This window comes from Halichoeres trimaculatus, unplaced genomic scaffold (assembly GCF_033239565.1).
Source record: "Halichoeres trimaculatus isolate MK-OKI-2021-1 unplaced genomic scaffold, fHalTri1.1 fHalTri1_scaffold_15, whole genome shotgun sequence".
Classification (NCBI taxonomy): domain Eukaryota; kingdom Metazoa; phylum Chordata; class Actinopteri; order Labriformes; family Labridae; genus Halichoeres; species Halichoeres trimaculatus.
In genome coordinates, this window is record NW_027437193.1 from 16,910,133 (window position 1) to 16,922,671 (window position 12,539).

The following is a 12,539-nucleotide window of genomic DNA, read 5'->3' on the forward strand; positions in this document are numbered from 1 at the left end:
AACTAAGAGCTGTAGAGGTTGTCGCTTTTTTTTTTCTTTTGTTTGTTGTCAATGTTTAGAAGATATTTTTGACACCTTTTCTTTACTGTAACAACAAAGTTTGAGTACCAGCAGGCAGGCTCATCTTACATCTTACTAACAAAACAAGAGGACTAGCCAAGCTTCTTTATCAAAACAGCCAACATGTGGAAGTTTTGCACTAATGAATTTGGTTGTTACATACCCAATTCAGCAGTTTTTCTGTTCATTTGTGAGCTTCAGTTGCTGTGATGTAAATTTTACAAATGCTAGAAATAAACAATCAGGTCTTTATGCTGGGCTAAGCTAAGCTACCTACAGCTGGCTCCAACTTCATGCTAACTTGACTGTATTAAAAGTGACTGCATTCCCCCTCTGTGACTCTTGCTAAGATGATTTATTCATACATAAACATATCAATCATCTCAACCATCCATTTGGCTGAAACATTTTCTTTCTCCTGTTTGAACTCATGCTATCCATCAGCTGCCTTTTCCTCTATTTAATGAACCATCTATTTTTGTTCTCTGTTTTTCTGGTGACCTTAAACTCAAGTATCCATGGCAACCCAAAACGTTGGCTAAGACGACTGATTTTTTTTTTCTCCCCACTGTGACTCATTTTGCTTTTCTGTATTTGGAAATACTCTGGAGCTAAGAGGAACTTGGAAAGTCCTCTTCAGTGATATTTGAGCACTTTGACAAATACTTCCCTTATTGTAAGCTGACAGAAAAGACTCATATTCACACGCCGGTAAGACATGGTTTACATAAAGTGTTGTCCTGAAATAAAGCCTGCGTCATGTAAAAGCAATGCTCAGATCATGTCATTAAATGTTAAAGTGGCTGTAGCTGATCTCATAGCTGGAATGTGCAGTTTGGTGCTTCTTGTAAAAGCCTGAAGTTTCCATGCCAACATTTTTTTTTTTTTTTTAAATGATAGTTGATCTCAAAAGCAATAAACAAAGCCTTATAAAGACTTTCTCTATCTTTCCCTGTCTCTCAGTGCTGGGCTCAAACATTTTACAGCATTAAATCACAGCTAAGGTTTGCCCCTGGGGACTCTTGTTTTATTAGCCGTCTATTTCTGGACACTTGTCAGATTCCACTAGAGCAACCCTTTAGTCACTTTTCATTAGCGCTCACATTCAAGAGCTCACAGAGTGCACAGTGTTGGGTTCACGCTCCCTCATACATCAGTGTGTGTTGGCAGAACCAGCAGGTCGCAATGAATTGTAATGCCCTCTAGCACAGACCAGTAATTCCACAAGGCTTTTGGTAATGCTACTAGTAATGTCACTGTCTCTTCTTTTTTCTGCTATCATGGTTGTTTGATCGGTGATCCACAGTGAGCTCAGCTCTCTTCCTGTAATTTGTTCTGCCTTAGACCAAAGTTGGATAAAGGGATATACTACATGAGCTTCCTCTCACAGGTAAGCCCCGCTGAGAATATCATTTCTATACAGCAGATGGGAGCTATTCCCATAATAGTACAGGGTCAACAGAGTGCAAATGGAGAGTAGGGTTTCCGTGGAGGAAATGGGACTCTAACAAGGGCCACTGCAATGTAAAGCGAACATAAGGTATGCTTTGAGGAAATGGAAGGCACAATAGAGGCCTTATATGTGAGAGCACAGTAAATCATCCATCAAGAAAAAACAACAATAACAGTATTCATATGTTTCCTTTATCCCCCAATTATACAGCACTCATGTGTACTCGACCTCCTCCTTTAAGTAAGAGCTGACTCCTTGTCTTTTAAAGCTGGATCGATTGCATGATATTTACATGACGGAGCAAAAAGCAGAGAAACAAAGACTTCAACCTCCAAAAACATGAGCAGAAGCATTCAAAAGCAGCAAATGGAACCAAGAGTGAAATCATTTTCATGTAACTGCAGTAAAGAAGGACTTCCATCAGGAAAAGTGCCGCTGCACTCAGGCCATTAATCAACACTTGCTGGAGGTGACTGGACACTGTAGGGCCTCAGCAGCAGCAGCTGGGTTATACTTCACTTTGGAGCGGCACTACACTCTGTGCCAGTTAGGCTGCACTCTCAGTGTCTGCCCTGCACGTGAGTGAGGGAGTGTGTGGGTGTGGGTGTGTTGGTTACTATTTATCTGAAATCTCTGACACACCTGCATGGTGAGGCTTGTCTCATCAATTTTCATGTAACTATGCCCTGTAGCGATGAGAAAACACAGTGCATGTTCAGCCTGTCACATAGGTATGAAGCGTGTTCTCGAGAGAGTTGACTCAGTAAAAACAATATAAATCTGATAGTTTAGAGTGTGATAAATTCCTTATGTTTGTTGTTATTTTGTAAGACTATTAATAGCTAAATTCTGTCACTGCAATAGACTTGTTACCTCTTTGGCAGAGGATATGTTTTTGGGAGAGTTTGTCTGTCTGTCTGTCCGTTTGTTTGTTTGTCTGTGAACAACATGACTCAAAAATTAACAAACAGACCTTGATGAAATTTCCACACTGCAAAAAACTGAAATCTTATCAAGTGTTTTTGTCTTTTTTTAAGTAAAAATTGTCTTATTATACTCGATATGAGCCACTTTCAACTTATCAATCCAGAAAAATGTCTTGTTTCAAGTTATCTCAGTACAAAAATGAGGTTTGGATCGCTTGTAACCAGTAAAAAAATCTGCCAATGGGACAAGAAAAAATTGCTTGAAAATTTCCTTGAGACTGAGACAATGTCTTAATACAAGTAACTTTTCTCTTGTTCCATTGGCAGATTTTTTAACTGGTTATGAGCAATTCAGACCTCATTTTTGTCCTTAAATAACTTTAAACAAGACAGTTTCTGGATTGGTCATGTGAATTTGGCTCATATTGAGTCTAAAAAGGAATTTTCTACTGAAAATAAGACAAAAACACTTGATAAGATTTCAGTTTTTGCAGTGCAGGAAATGTTCAAAATGGTATAAGGAAGAAGTGGTTACATTTTGAAGGGGATCCAGATTACTGTCTGGATCAAGCGGCAACTTCCGGTCTGAGCATATGAGACAATGTGGAAGTGCTAAAATCTGCTGTTTCTTGTGTGTGTTCGCTTGAGGCTGACTCTGGAAGTACCGGAAGTCACATACACACCAAGCCAAAAAAAAGCCATTTTCAAAGCAGAAAGTAACCTATTTACAGCCTGGTTCAAAAAAAGTCTCCTGTCTGAGTTGCTTATTTTACTACCGGCACACACTGTACAGGGGGTGAATTTTTTTTCTAACTCAGCCATTCAGAGGATATTAAGATCGCGAGCTCCCCCAATAAGAGGCACAGCTGAGGGTCACGAGACCGACAGGCACCCTATGGCTGTTGGTGAAGCCCTTGCCACTACCAATATGGCCGCTATAGCCGATGCGCTTCATTTTCCGTTTCAGAAACAGACGGGTGACGTCAGCCAGACTGCGTCTTTGTTTTATACAGTCTATGGTCTGGATCCAAGATTTTTTTTAAGGCTTCTGTATCAATTTGAGATAGGGTCGTTTTCACCATATGTGTATATAACTCCACGATAAATGGTCGGATTGCTTTGCAAAACAATACAAGACAAGGTCACCATAATTTCTGACAGATGTAAAAGTACGATCCAGATCCTGCCAATATTCTGGATACTGAGATCCAGAATATGAAATATGTACTGGGTCATCATAATTTTCAACACTGTCAGGTAACAAATTATTGTACAACCCTGCAACTAACAGCAAATTGTTGCAGACAGTCTGCTGAAAGGGAGTATAACATTAAAGTAGGACCAAAGTTCTCTCCAAGTGCTTTTCCAGATGTTTAAATATGAAGTAAACAAATCATTCTCTGACTTTATAAATTGAGCCTTCCATGCTGTATGATCACAAACACACAGGACACAGTGTGTGGGTACATGTACAGTATTTGAGTCTGCACCCATTAACACACAACTTCCTCTCTGAGGATCGAATGGACTGCTACCTAATGTTAGGAGAGCTTTTTGTTCTCCTATTTTATCAAACCATCTTTTGCTTGACTGAGCTGAAAGGGCCATGACTACAACGCCACAGGCATCAGAAAAGTCTGCGCTCTAACCTCACCCTTTCATGCTTAGCACTTACTACACAGTTATCTGCTGTGCTTCCCTTTTCTTGTTATGTTTTTCAAGTTTTGAGATGAGTTTAGTAGTTTCTGTTATAAATGTTAAGTGTCAAATCTTAGAAAAGCACTGAAGCATGAAGTAAGTGTGAGATGGCCTGAGTTTTCATATCCTGATTCAGCTTAGAGACACAGTTATTAAAAGCTTCTGATGATTTCACTCCATGTTCAGTTTACCTAACTTTCCCACCCCGTCTGACATCATTCAGCGTATGAGTGAGCGCAGCAAAGAAACCACAAGAATCCACCTCCCCGCGCAGGAACAGACAGAGGGCCCATTCTTACACAAAGTGGGCAGGGTGCAGCAGTGACGTGACCAAAACACACACACACACACACTCACACACACACACACACAAACACATAGCCAGCGAGAGAGAGAGAAGTACGGGAAACAAGGGCAGAGAGGGAAACAGGAACAGAAAGTGAAGACTTGTCAAGATGTCTGGGTGAGGGGGACCAGAACAGAGCAGAAGCCAGATGCCAAAACAGAAACAGTAGAAGTTTGAGCAGCTGACTGGATCAGACGGGAGAGGAGAGCTGACCTGACACTTCACACGTGCCTGCGGGGTAAGGTGCTGCTTTCAAAGAGATCTTAAGAGCCAGAAACTTGCAACACTTTCTTTAAAGTGGTTTGTTTTAGCTTTTGTTGCTTTTTTGTTCCGTAATTTACTTGTGTTAAAAAAAGAAAAAGAGAGAAAACTGCTGCTGCTTTTCAAACTCCTTGATATAAAAAAAAAATTCTCTGGCTGTGGTTAGATTTGACAGGATGTTTGACAAGTTACAACAAAATGCTGATAAGCTTCTTCCTGCCTTTTGAGTGCAGTGGAGCTTCACTGTAAAGTGCTCTTTGAGATGTTTTGAAAAACATGATTGGTCTCAAATAGTTTTAAAGTCTTTTATAACCTCTGTAGTTTCTAAAAAAAGACCATACAGAATATAATCTATGGAATCAGAGAAAGATAATCCTTCTTCTTCCCTGACTTTAAATATAGAAGTATCGCTTTGCATGTTTCACCCCTTCAGGTTTAAGTTGAAACAAGTCTGAGATGTCTTGGCTTGAGCTTTTGCTCTTGCTCAATGTAAAGACCTCAATTTTCTGTATCATCAACAGGCCACTATTGAAAAAGCTGTAGTTATTCTAGCAATGAAAAATAAAATGAACCTTTTGCCTGACTCGAGTAAAAGTCCACATATTTTCGCATTGATACGAGTGTATGAAGGATATGCCCTGACCATGTGCTCGGGGCCACTCATTAAAGATTCCTGCCTTGCCTTCTGTCACAACTTTGTCTTTTAGGTCGCACATGTTCCTCAAAAAGCAGCGGGGGCTAAATGAGTGCAATCATAACATTTTTCTCAGCCCCTTCCTGGCTTTGTGTGCCCCAGAAACGGCCTTTTCCTGTATATGAATGGCTGTAGGAGAGCACGATGTCATGAGAAAGTGAAGGACCCAGCGAGAGACTTAAGAAGGCATCACAGAAAGATGATACAGGAAATTATTTAAATCTTTTTTTTTTCTGTATGGACAGTTTCATCATCTTGACTTCTCTTTTTTCCTGCATCTTCGCAGAAATTCTGTCCTGGGTGTTTACTCACACAGTGATGACAATAGCATGAAAGAAAGAGGCACAATCACAGTCAAAGTGGAACCGCCTAACTGGAAACTTTAACAGTCTTTACAGTTCATCTACAAACAGCCATCACAGCCTGTGATCTTATTCTTCATGTGACTCCTGTGAAACAATAATGCTGACACTTCCCAGCTCTGATAATGACTTGGCTGGTGATACATTATTAGTCATCTCCTCTGTAGAGATGGATCCGTCCTCTGAGCTGCTCCTGGCCTTTGCCTCTCTCCTGTAGACTTATTGCTCAGTGACTCTGGTTTGTTGTGTTGACACTCTTTTCATAATGTGAGCTCAGAATGGAGACAAAGCTGCCGAACAGCCAGCGATAACATGCTCTTACAGGGAAGTGAATCAAGAATAACTCAGTGACATTGTGAGTCCCAACAATAGGCAGTCTGCTGAGCGGAAGTTAATTATGAAATATGAATTCAAAAGTAGAGCAAAGTCTAAAGCATTGGAGGACTACATGTTTTATACAGTCCATGACCTCTATTTAAAAATGTACATTAAAAAAAAAGGCTATTACATGGGGTCTGGGTTTTCAGCATGGGAAGTGTTCTGTTTTATGTTCGGATAAAACTTGTTGAAGTAAGCAGGAAAAACGATCAGAGAGGAGAGCAAAAACAGGCAGAGCCAGATTACATCCTGGTTCCTATAGGCAGTAATTTAGTGAATATTAATGTTTCTTTATTGACAGATATCTTTGTGCTTGTGCAATCATGCTTGCATTGAATCAACACTATTTACACTCCTTAAATTGTAGGCAATTGCAATAAGCAGGTTTCTGTTTTGGGTTCCCACAGAGCAGTATCTGTGTGTTCGACTGTTCAATTGAGACTAACCTGTGTATTATCCCAGGGTATGTGTTTATGTCGCAGATGTAAATTCAGCATGGAAAGGAAGCCTTGGCTGGAAATCATTTCTGTAATTGCTGGCTCACACTGAAAAGTTGGCATCTGTTTCCCAAAGCAGACATCGCCTCTCCTCAGACAGTGATAGACTATGACCATGATTGCCAATGGGTTCTGAAATAGAGTGCTTCAAAGGAAGAAACATTTTGATTAACATGACTCACATCCTCCTCCAAGCATTTAAGCATTTATGTAATTTTTTGTCCTCTCTAACACAATATTTTAAGTTGACAATCTATTCACAAATAAGAAATTTGATGTTTTCTAGCATTTCTTACCAGTGATGCTTTTCCTTCTGCTGCTAAATGGAACAACAGAAACTGGAACAGAAGTTACACATGGTACATAAGTATACAATCACCCTGATCCTATAATTAAATGCAGAAAGGGAAAAAAAACTTTACCGCTGTTACAAGAAGAAACTAATTGTAGAGCACTTCTGAGAGCACAAACAAACCAGTTCATTTCTGGAACATTTCTTATGCCTTTTGGTTTTATTTGTAGTGATTTACTGAGGCAGCTGTTAATTTTGTTGTCCTTGGTGTGAATTGTTATGGTTAGGCATGAAAGGAAAGTGAAAGTAAAGCACAAAGGAAAAAAGTTTGGGCAAAAATTGCAAGACAATTAACAAGTATTATAGGTCCCATATTATGCTCCTTTTCTGCTGTTTAATCATTGATGTCTTCATGAAATGGTAGTAACATTTTTTGGTCCAAAAAGCCAATAAATCAAACACAGCAGCATTGTTTCCAGGCTCTCATAGCCCCTCTGTTCAGAACGCTCTGATTTAGTGGGCGTGACCTTCATACGTAAATGAGCCACCGCTGATACCGCCCTACTCTTCCACGTCACTGAGAGCAGCGCCACGAGCTCCGAGTACACAATGTTAAGAAAACAGTGAAGCTCGTTTACCGTAACATTACAGGCTAAAACAACAGGCTAACCGCAGCTAAAGTTAGCATCCTGAAGCTAACACAGAGACAGGGGGGACACTGAGGAAAAGCTCTTACATCTGCTCCATAGTACACAGCATTTAAAATACTCACATTTCCAGGGTCCGAGGTTTGTTGGCGGAAGGTTGGTAATGCGCCTGGATTCAGGACCAGTCTATTCACTAGCCCTCTGTTGTACTGTCCAAAGTTGGAAAAGCAGTCGGCTGTGAAGTGACCAGCACACACATGCACAGTTTTACTGAGTGTAGCTGGTACATTTCCTTCATAAATGAACTCTAGCCACTAAGTCTTGTCTTCTTCCGAGATGGGAGAATGTGCATGGAACTATGTGGCTGTTTACAGCCAAAAACAGAGCAGTGATGGCTATTCAACTTTAGCATTCTTCTCCCCACTGCTGTAGAGATTTCTCTCCAGCAGCAGGGATTAAATCACCAAAATCCAAACAGCTAGTTTTAGGTCAGGATTTTATATTCACAAGCACTACTATGTACAGGTTTTGTCATTAAATTTCCCATTTTGTGGGCTGGGAGGAAAGCCAAAGACCCACGAATTTGACTTAAAGAGTTAATAAAGTGATTTTTGCATAATATGGGACCTTTAAGTTCTTGAATTTTCTGCAGCACAGCCCTCTCCTTTTAGTGGTTTTGACCTTTCTTTTTCTCTTATGACATGCAAGAGGGCCCTGAAGTAAAAAAAAAAGACCATACCATGCGTGCATTAGAGAAATGAAACAACTATCTTGCCCTACCAATACATGCACTTACTCCAGTAATATCTTGAGTGAGACGTAGCTGCTTAATGTTTAAAATAAATATAGCAAATAAGACAGAAAGAAAGAACACCCTGTCTGAATGCAGTGTAACAGATGTGATGATTTATTTCAGATTCTTCTATTTGAGAGACGAGACTGCTTCTTCTCTGTTGTCAAATTTTGATTTTTTTAGCTGCTACCTTGAAGTGCAGAGCTTCCTGTTGAGCAAACCAACAGGAGGAAAGTAAGCGGGCCTGTGCCGGTAAACCAATTTCACACATGAGACGTAACACACAGAGACAGTCATACAAAACCTATTTGCAGGTGCACTCTTCCCCCACCACCACCACCCCACCCTTCTCTCTCTTTTTAATTTTTTTTTCTTCTGCCGAAGAAGCACAAAATATGAGATAAGAAATCTTTGCCCGTCTTGCATCCAGCACAGAGACGCTTAGTAGCTGTGAGCTGCAGATAATATTCAGGATGTTCTTGAGTCAAATTGTGTTTGAAATCGTGAAAAAAACTCAAGTTATTTGACACCAGTTAAATAAAATTGTCGCCTCAAGGCCACTGACTTAATCAAGACTGGCTTCTTTTATCAGACCTACTTCACCAACTGAAGCAGCTCAGTGTCTTTTTTTTTCCTCCAGGAGAGCTGTTAAGAAGAGATTTCATCTCAGGCCAGAGGAAAATGTTGCAATCAGACATTTATGAAAAGTTGAGCTAGGTTCCATCCCTCTCCTCCAGTGGGAACTATTAGACGGGTATATTCAGATGAGTCTCCGGCAGCAGGTCTACCTCTCACCCTCCTCTCTTCCTTTTTTGTTCTCTGTCACTCAGTTTTGCTTCGTCTCAGCGGGACTCTTAGAAAGATTGGTGCCCTCTATCTCTGCCTGGCCTTACCTCACACACACTCTCTGTCTCCCTCCCTCTCTATGCCCCTGTATTCCTCAGCGGGACTCAGCGCGAGCTGTCCTGAATCCTGAATGACTCCTCTGCAGTATTAATGAGGGGAAAGCTGAAAATCTGAAGCTGACATTGACGAGACAAAGAAGAGGATGGGGGAGGCGGGAGTAAAGATGTTTCAGACAGAGACAGAAAGATGGATTGGAGGCAGGGAAGGAAAAAGAGTGGAGGATGTAGACGAGCTGTCTGCTAGAAAACCAAATGTCTCTGCGTGTTCACTTTCTCTTTGTTTTTCTGTTTCACAGACACGGCAGAATCGAACCATCTTTCCGCAGACGGGATAAACTAAGACAAAAGCCAAAGGGCAAGAGGATAAGAGGATTCAAGGGAAGGGAAGACAAAAAGCAAGAAAACACTTTGAAGAATGCCAAGTGGTATAAACAAACTTGGCTGAAGAGCAGGTTTTGGCTTCTTCATCCTGCATCCAGATCAGATATATTACAACTGCAGGGATTCAAAGTTCACATTGCTGTAAACAAACTAAGCCTTTGGATTACTCTAAAGAACGTTTCTGCTTTGAAAACCCCCTCAAGGGACATATGAGGAAAGAAGGCATACATGAAGTCACTCTCCATTCTCCCAGAGTTTCCATTTAACAACACAGGTCTGAGCACACGCACGAACCCCATAGGTAGAGTGAACTTTGATTGTTATAAATAGCTTATGATGGTTCAAGCCCCCCCAAAATATCTGTGCTGACAGCTGTTGGAGTGGTTGATGAACACTGGGAGAGCTTCAAAGCTGGATCCAGATAACATTAAAAAACTTTTATCTAAATGAACAGTGTATCTTAATTATTTCAGTGTCTCCAGCAGTCCCACACACATTAACTGACTTCCAAACTTCAAAAACCCTCCAAAGGATTTATTAAAACTTTACAACCACCAGACAGACTTAATTGAAAGGAGCCACCGCTCCATATCTGAACACCATGGATGGAAAAACCGACAGCATCCAGGAGTTTTTCAACCAACTCTGGAACTTTGCTACAGAAAAACACAACCAGGGGGTCTACAACACGGTCTGCCTGATCGTCCTCCTGACTCTCCCCCTGCTCGTCCTCCTCACAACCCTGGTGGTGTGCTGTCACTGCTGCTGCTGTCGCCATGCCAACAGCTGCTGTTGCTGCTGCTGCAGAGACTCTATGGCAACCACAAGGTCAGAAACAAAGAAGAAGAAGAACTCAGCCAACAATACTGAAGACCTGTGGATCTCTGTCAAGACCGGGCCAATGACACCTGATAGGGTCAACCTGGCTATGGTGTAGGATACCAGTTTTTCTTTGTCAGCAAACAGCTGACCCTGGGGGGACATTTAATGGAGATTTTCAAAAGTTTGAAACTTTTCAGGACTTAAAGGAGGTTACAGACAATACTGGAGGGAACAGGGAGGACCTTATTATGAAACAGTCATCAAACTGTATAAACTGTTTAAAACTATGTAAAAAGTGTACAAAGTTGTACAGATTCTTCTTTTATTCATTTGATCTTATTTGAAGAAAATGTTTACATTTTGTATGACATCTTTTGGTGTTTGGTACACATTAGACGCTTAAAAAAAATGAATACATGTACCTTTAACTGTACATAAAGATGGATGACGCGTTTCCATCCCCTCCCAGTGTACTACAGTGAAGCCAAAATGCCCCCTGTGGTGGGCCTTGACATTGTGCATCAAAAAGATTCCGTGCACTGGGGCTCAGGTGGTTTAATATATATATATATATATATATATATATATATATATATATATATATATATATATATATATATATATATATATATATATATATATATATATATATATATATATATATATATATACATACAGAAAGGGTATATATATATATATATATATATATATGTATATATACAAAGGGTATATATATATATTTCTGAACTATCATGTTGCCTGTCTTTTTTTACTGTCAGTCAAACCTGCAAGTGTGTGCGAGCAAGAAAGTGCATATATGTGTGTGTGTGTGTGAGAAAGAGAGAGAGAGAAAGAGATAGAGAAGTACAGTGTTATTGAGAGCACTTTGTTCTTAGAGCTCCCTTGTGAAATTCATTGCATCTGTATTTGGAAAAGAGAGAGGGCCAATTTAAGCTGAGCACAGTGTTCAGACAGCTGTAATGGTTCCCACTCTTCACACTCCGGGCTGGTGATTGACTCTTTGTAAAGTTAAAGCCTCTGCCTTCCAAAAAGTTTAACTGGACGCCGTGAGAAGACTTTCTACAGTTACTTTACTTAAAAAAAAAAAAAAAGAACAATGTCGACTCCAGAGAGGCACTTCTCTTAGTTTGGGAGTGTTGTAATATTCAGGTCCTGTGAGCTTCACAGGCAAAACCAACAGCATCCAAAAAGTTTAAATTAATTCTGGCTAAATAACAAACCTTTCAACAAACCATGGAGAAAATCATTGTTTAAATTTTTCATGTTAATACCAGCCTGTATTAATTTAGTTTTTGTATTTAAGCAAACTGTATACGTAAATAAAGTGCACTTTGTTGAAATACTCCAGACCTTTGATAACTTGGTCATCGGATAAAATTTATATCTGCAACACAGAAACATACAAGATGTTTTTGAGGGATAACAAAGGTATAGAGGATCAGATAGTTTAAGCCTGTCATTTGTCTTCCATGTAATACACATAATTACCACCCTCAGCAAATTTGTCCTCTTCGGCCTATTTTTGCATCCAGTTTCGTTTGTAGGATCTACAAAATTCATCATCAATAAGACTGACAGTTTCTTTATTGTATAACTGTATAGTATGTATTTATATGCCTGAAACAGCTGTAAGAGAGGACTTGCAAGATAAGACAGTTGACAGCACACTAAGCAAGTAGCCTTTTTTCTACCCCCCAGATACACATATTCCAGAACAAGTCTGAGTTTTAAAATAAAGTAACAATACTTTTGTTAAAGGTCCCATATTCTGCTCCTCTTCTGCAGTTTAATATGGATCATTGATGTCTTCATGTAATGGTAGTAACATTTTTTGGTACAAAACGCCAATAAGTCAAGCACAGCAGCATAGTTTCCAGACTCTCATAGCCCCTCTGTTCAGAACGCTCTGATTTAGTGGGCGTGGCTTCGTATGTAAATGAGCTGCCTGTGATACCACCCCACTCTTCCGCGTCACTGAGAGCGGCGCCACAAGCTCCGAGTGC

General features: G+C 40.2%; 1 protein-coding gene across 1 annotated transcript; it reads left to right on the forward strand.

Moving 5' to 3' along the window:
- The first annotated feature begins 4,500 nt into the window (after positions 1–4,500).
- On the forward strand, positions 4,501–11,083 carry kiaa0040 (KIAA0040 ortholog). The gene is made up of 2 exons (XM_074689073.1): positions 4,501–4,721; positions 9,609–11,083. Exon 2 carries the CDS (start codon positions 10,295–10,297, stop codon positions 10,628–10,630), a length of 336 nt encoding a protein of 111 aa, XP_074545174.1. The 5' UTR covers positions 4,501–4,721; positions 9,609–10,294; the 3' UTR covers positions 10,631–11,083.
- Positions 11,084–12,539: the final 1,456 nt, after the last annotated feature.

Bases quoted from the DNA above. Each gene is read 5' to 3' on its own strand.
- kiaa0040 (XM_074689073.1), top strand. From the start codon at position 10,295: ATGGATGGAAAAACCGACAGCATCCAGGAGTTTTTCAACCAACTCTGG.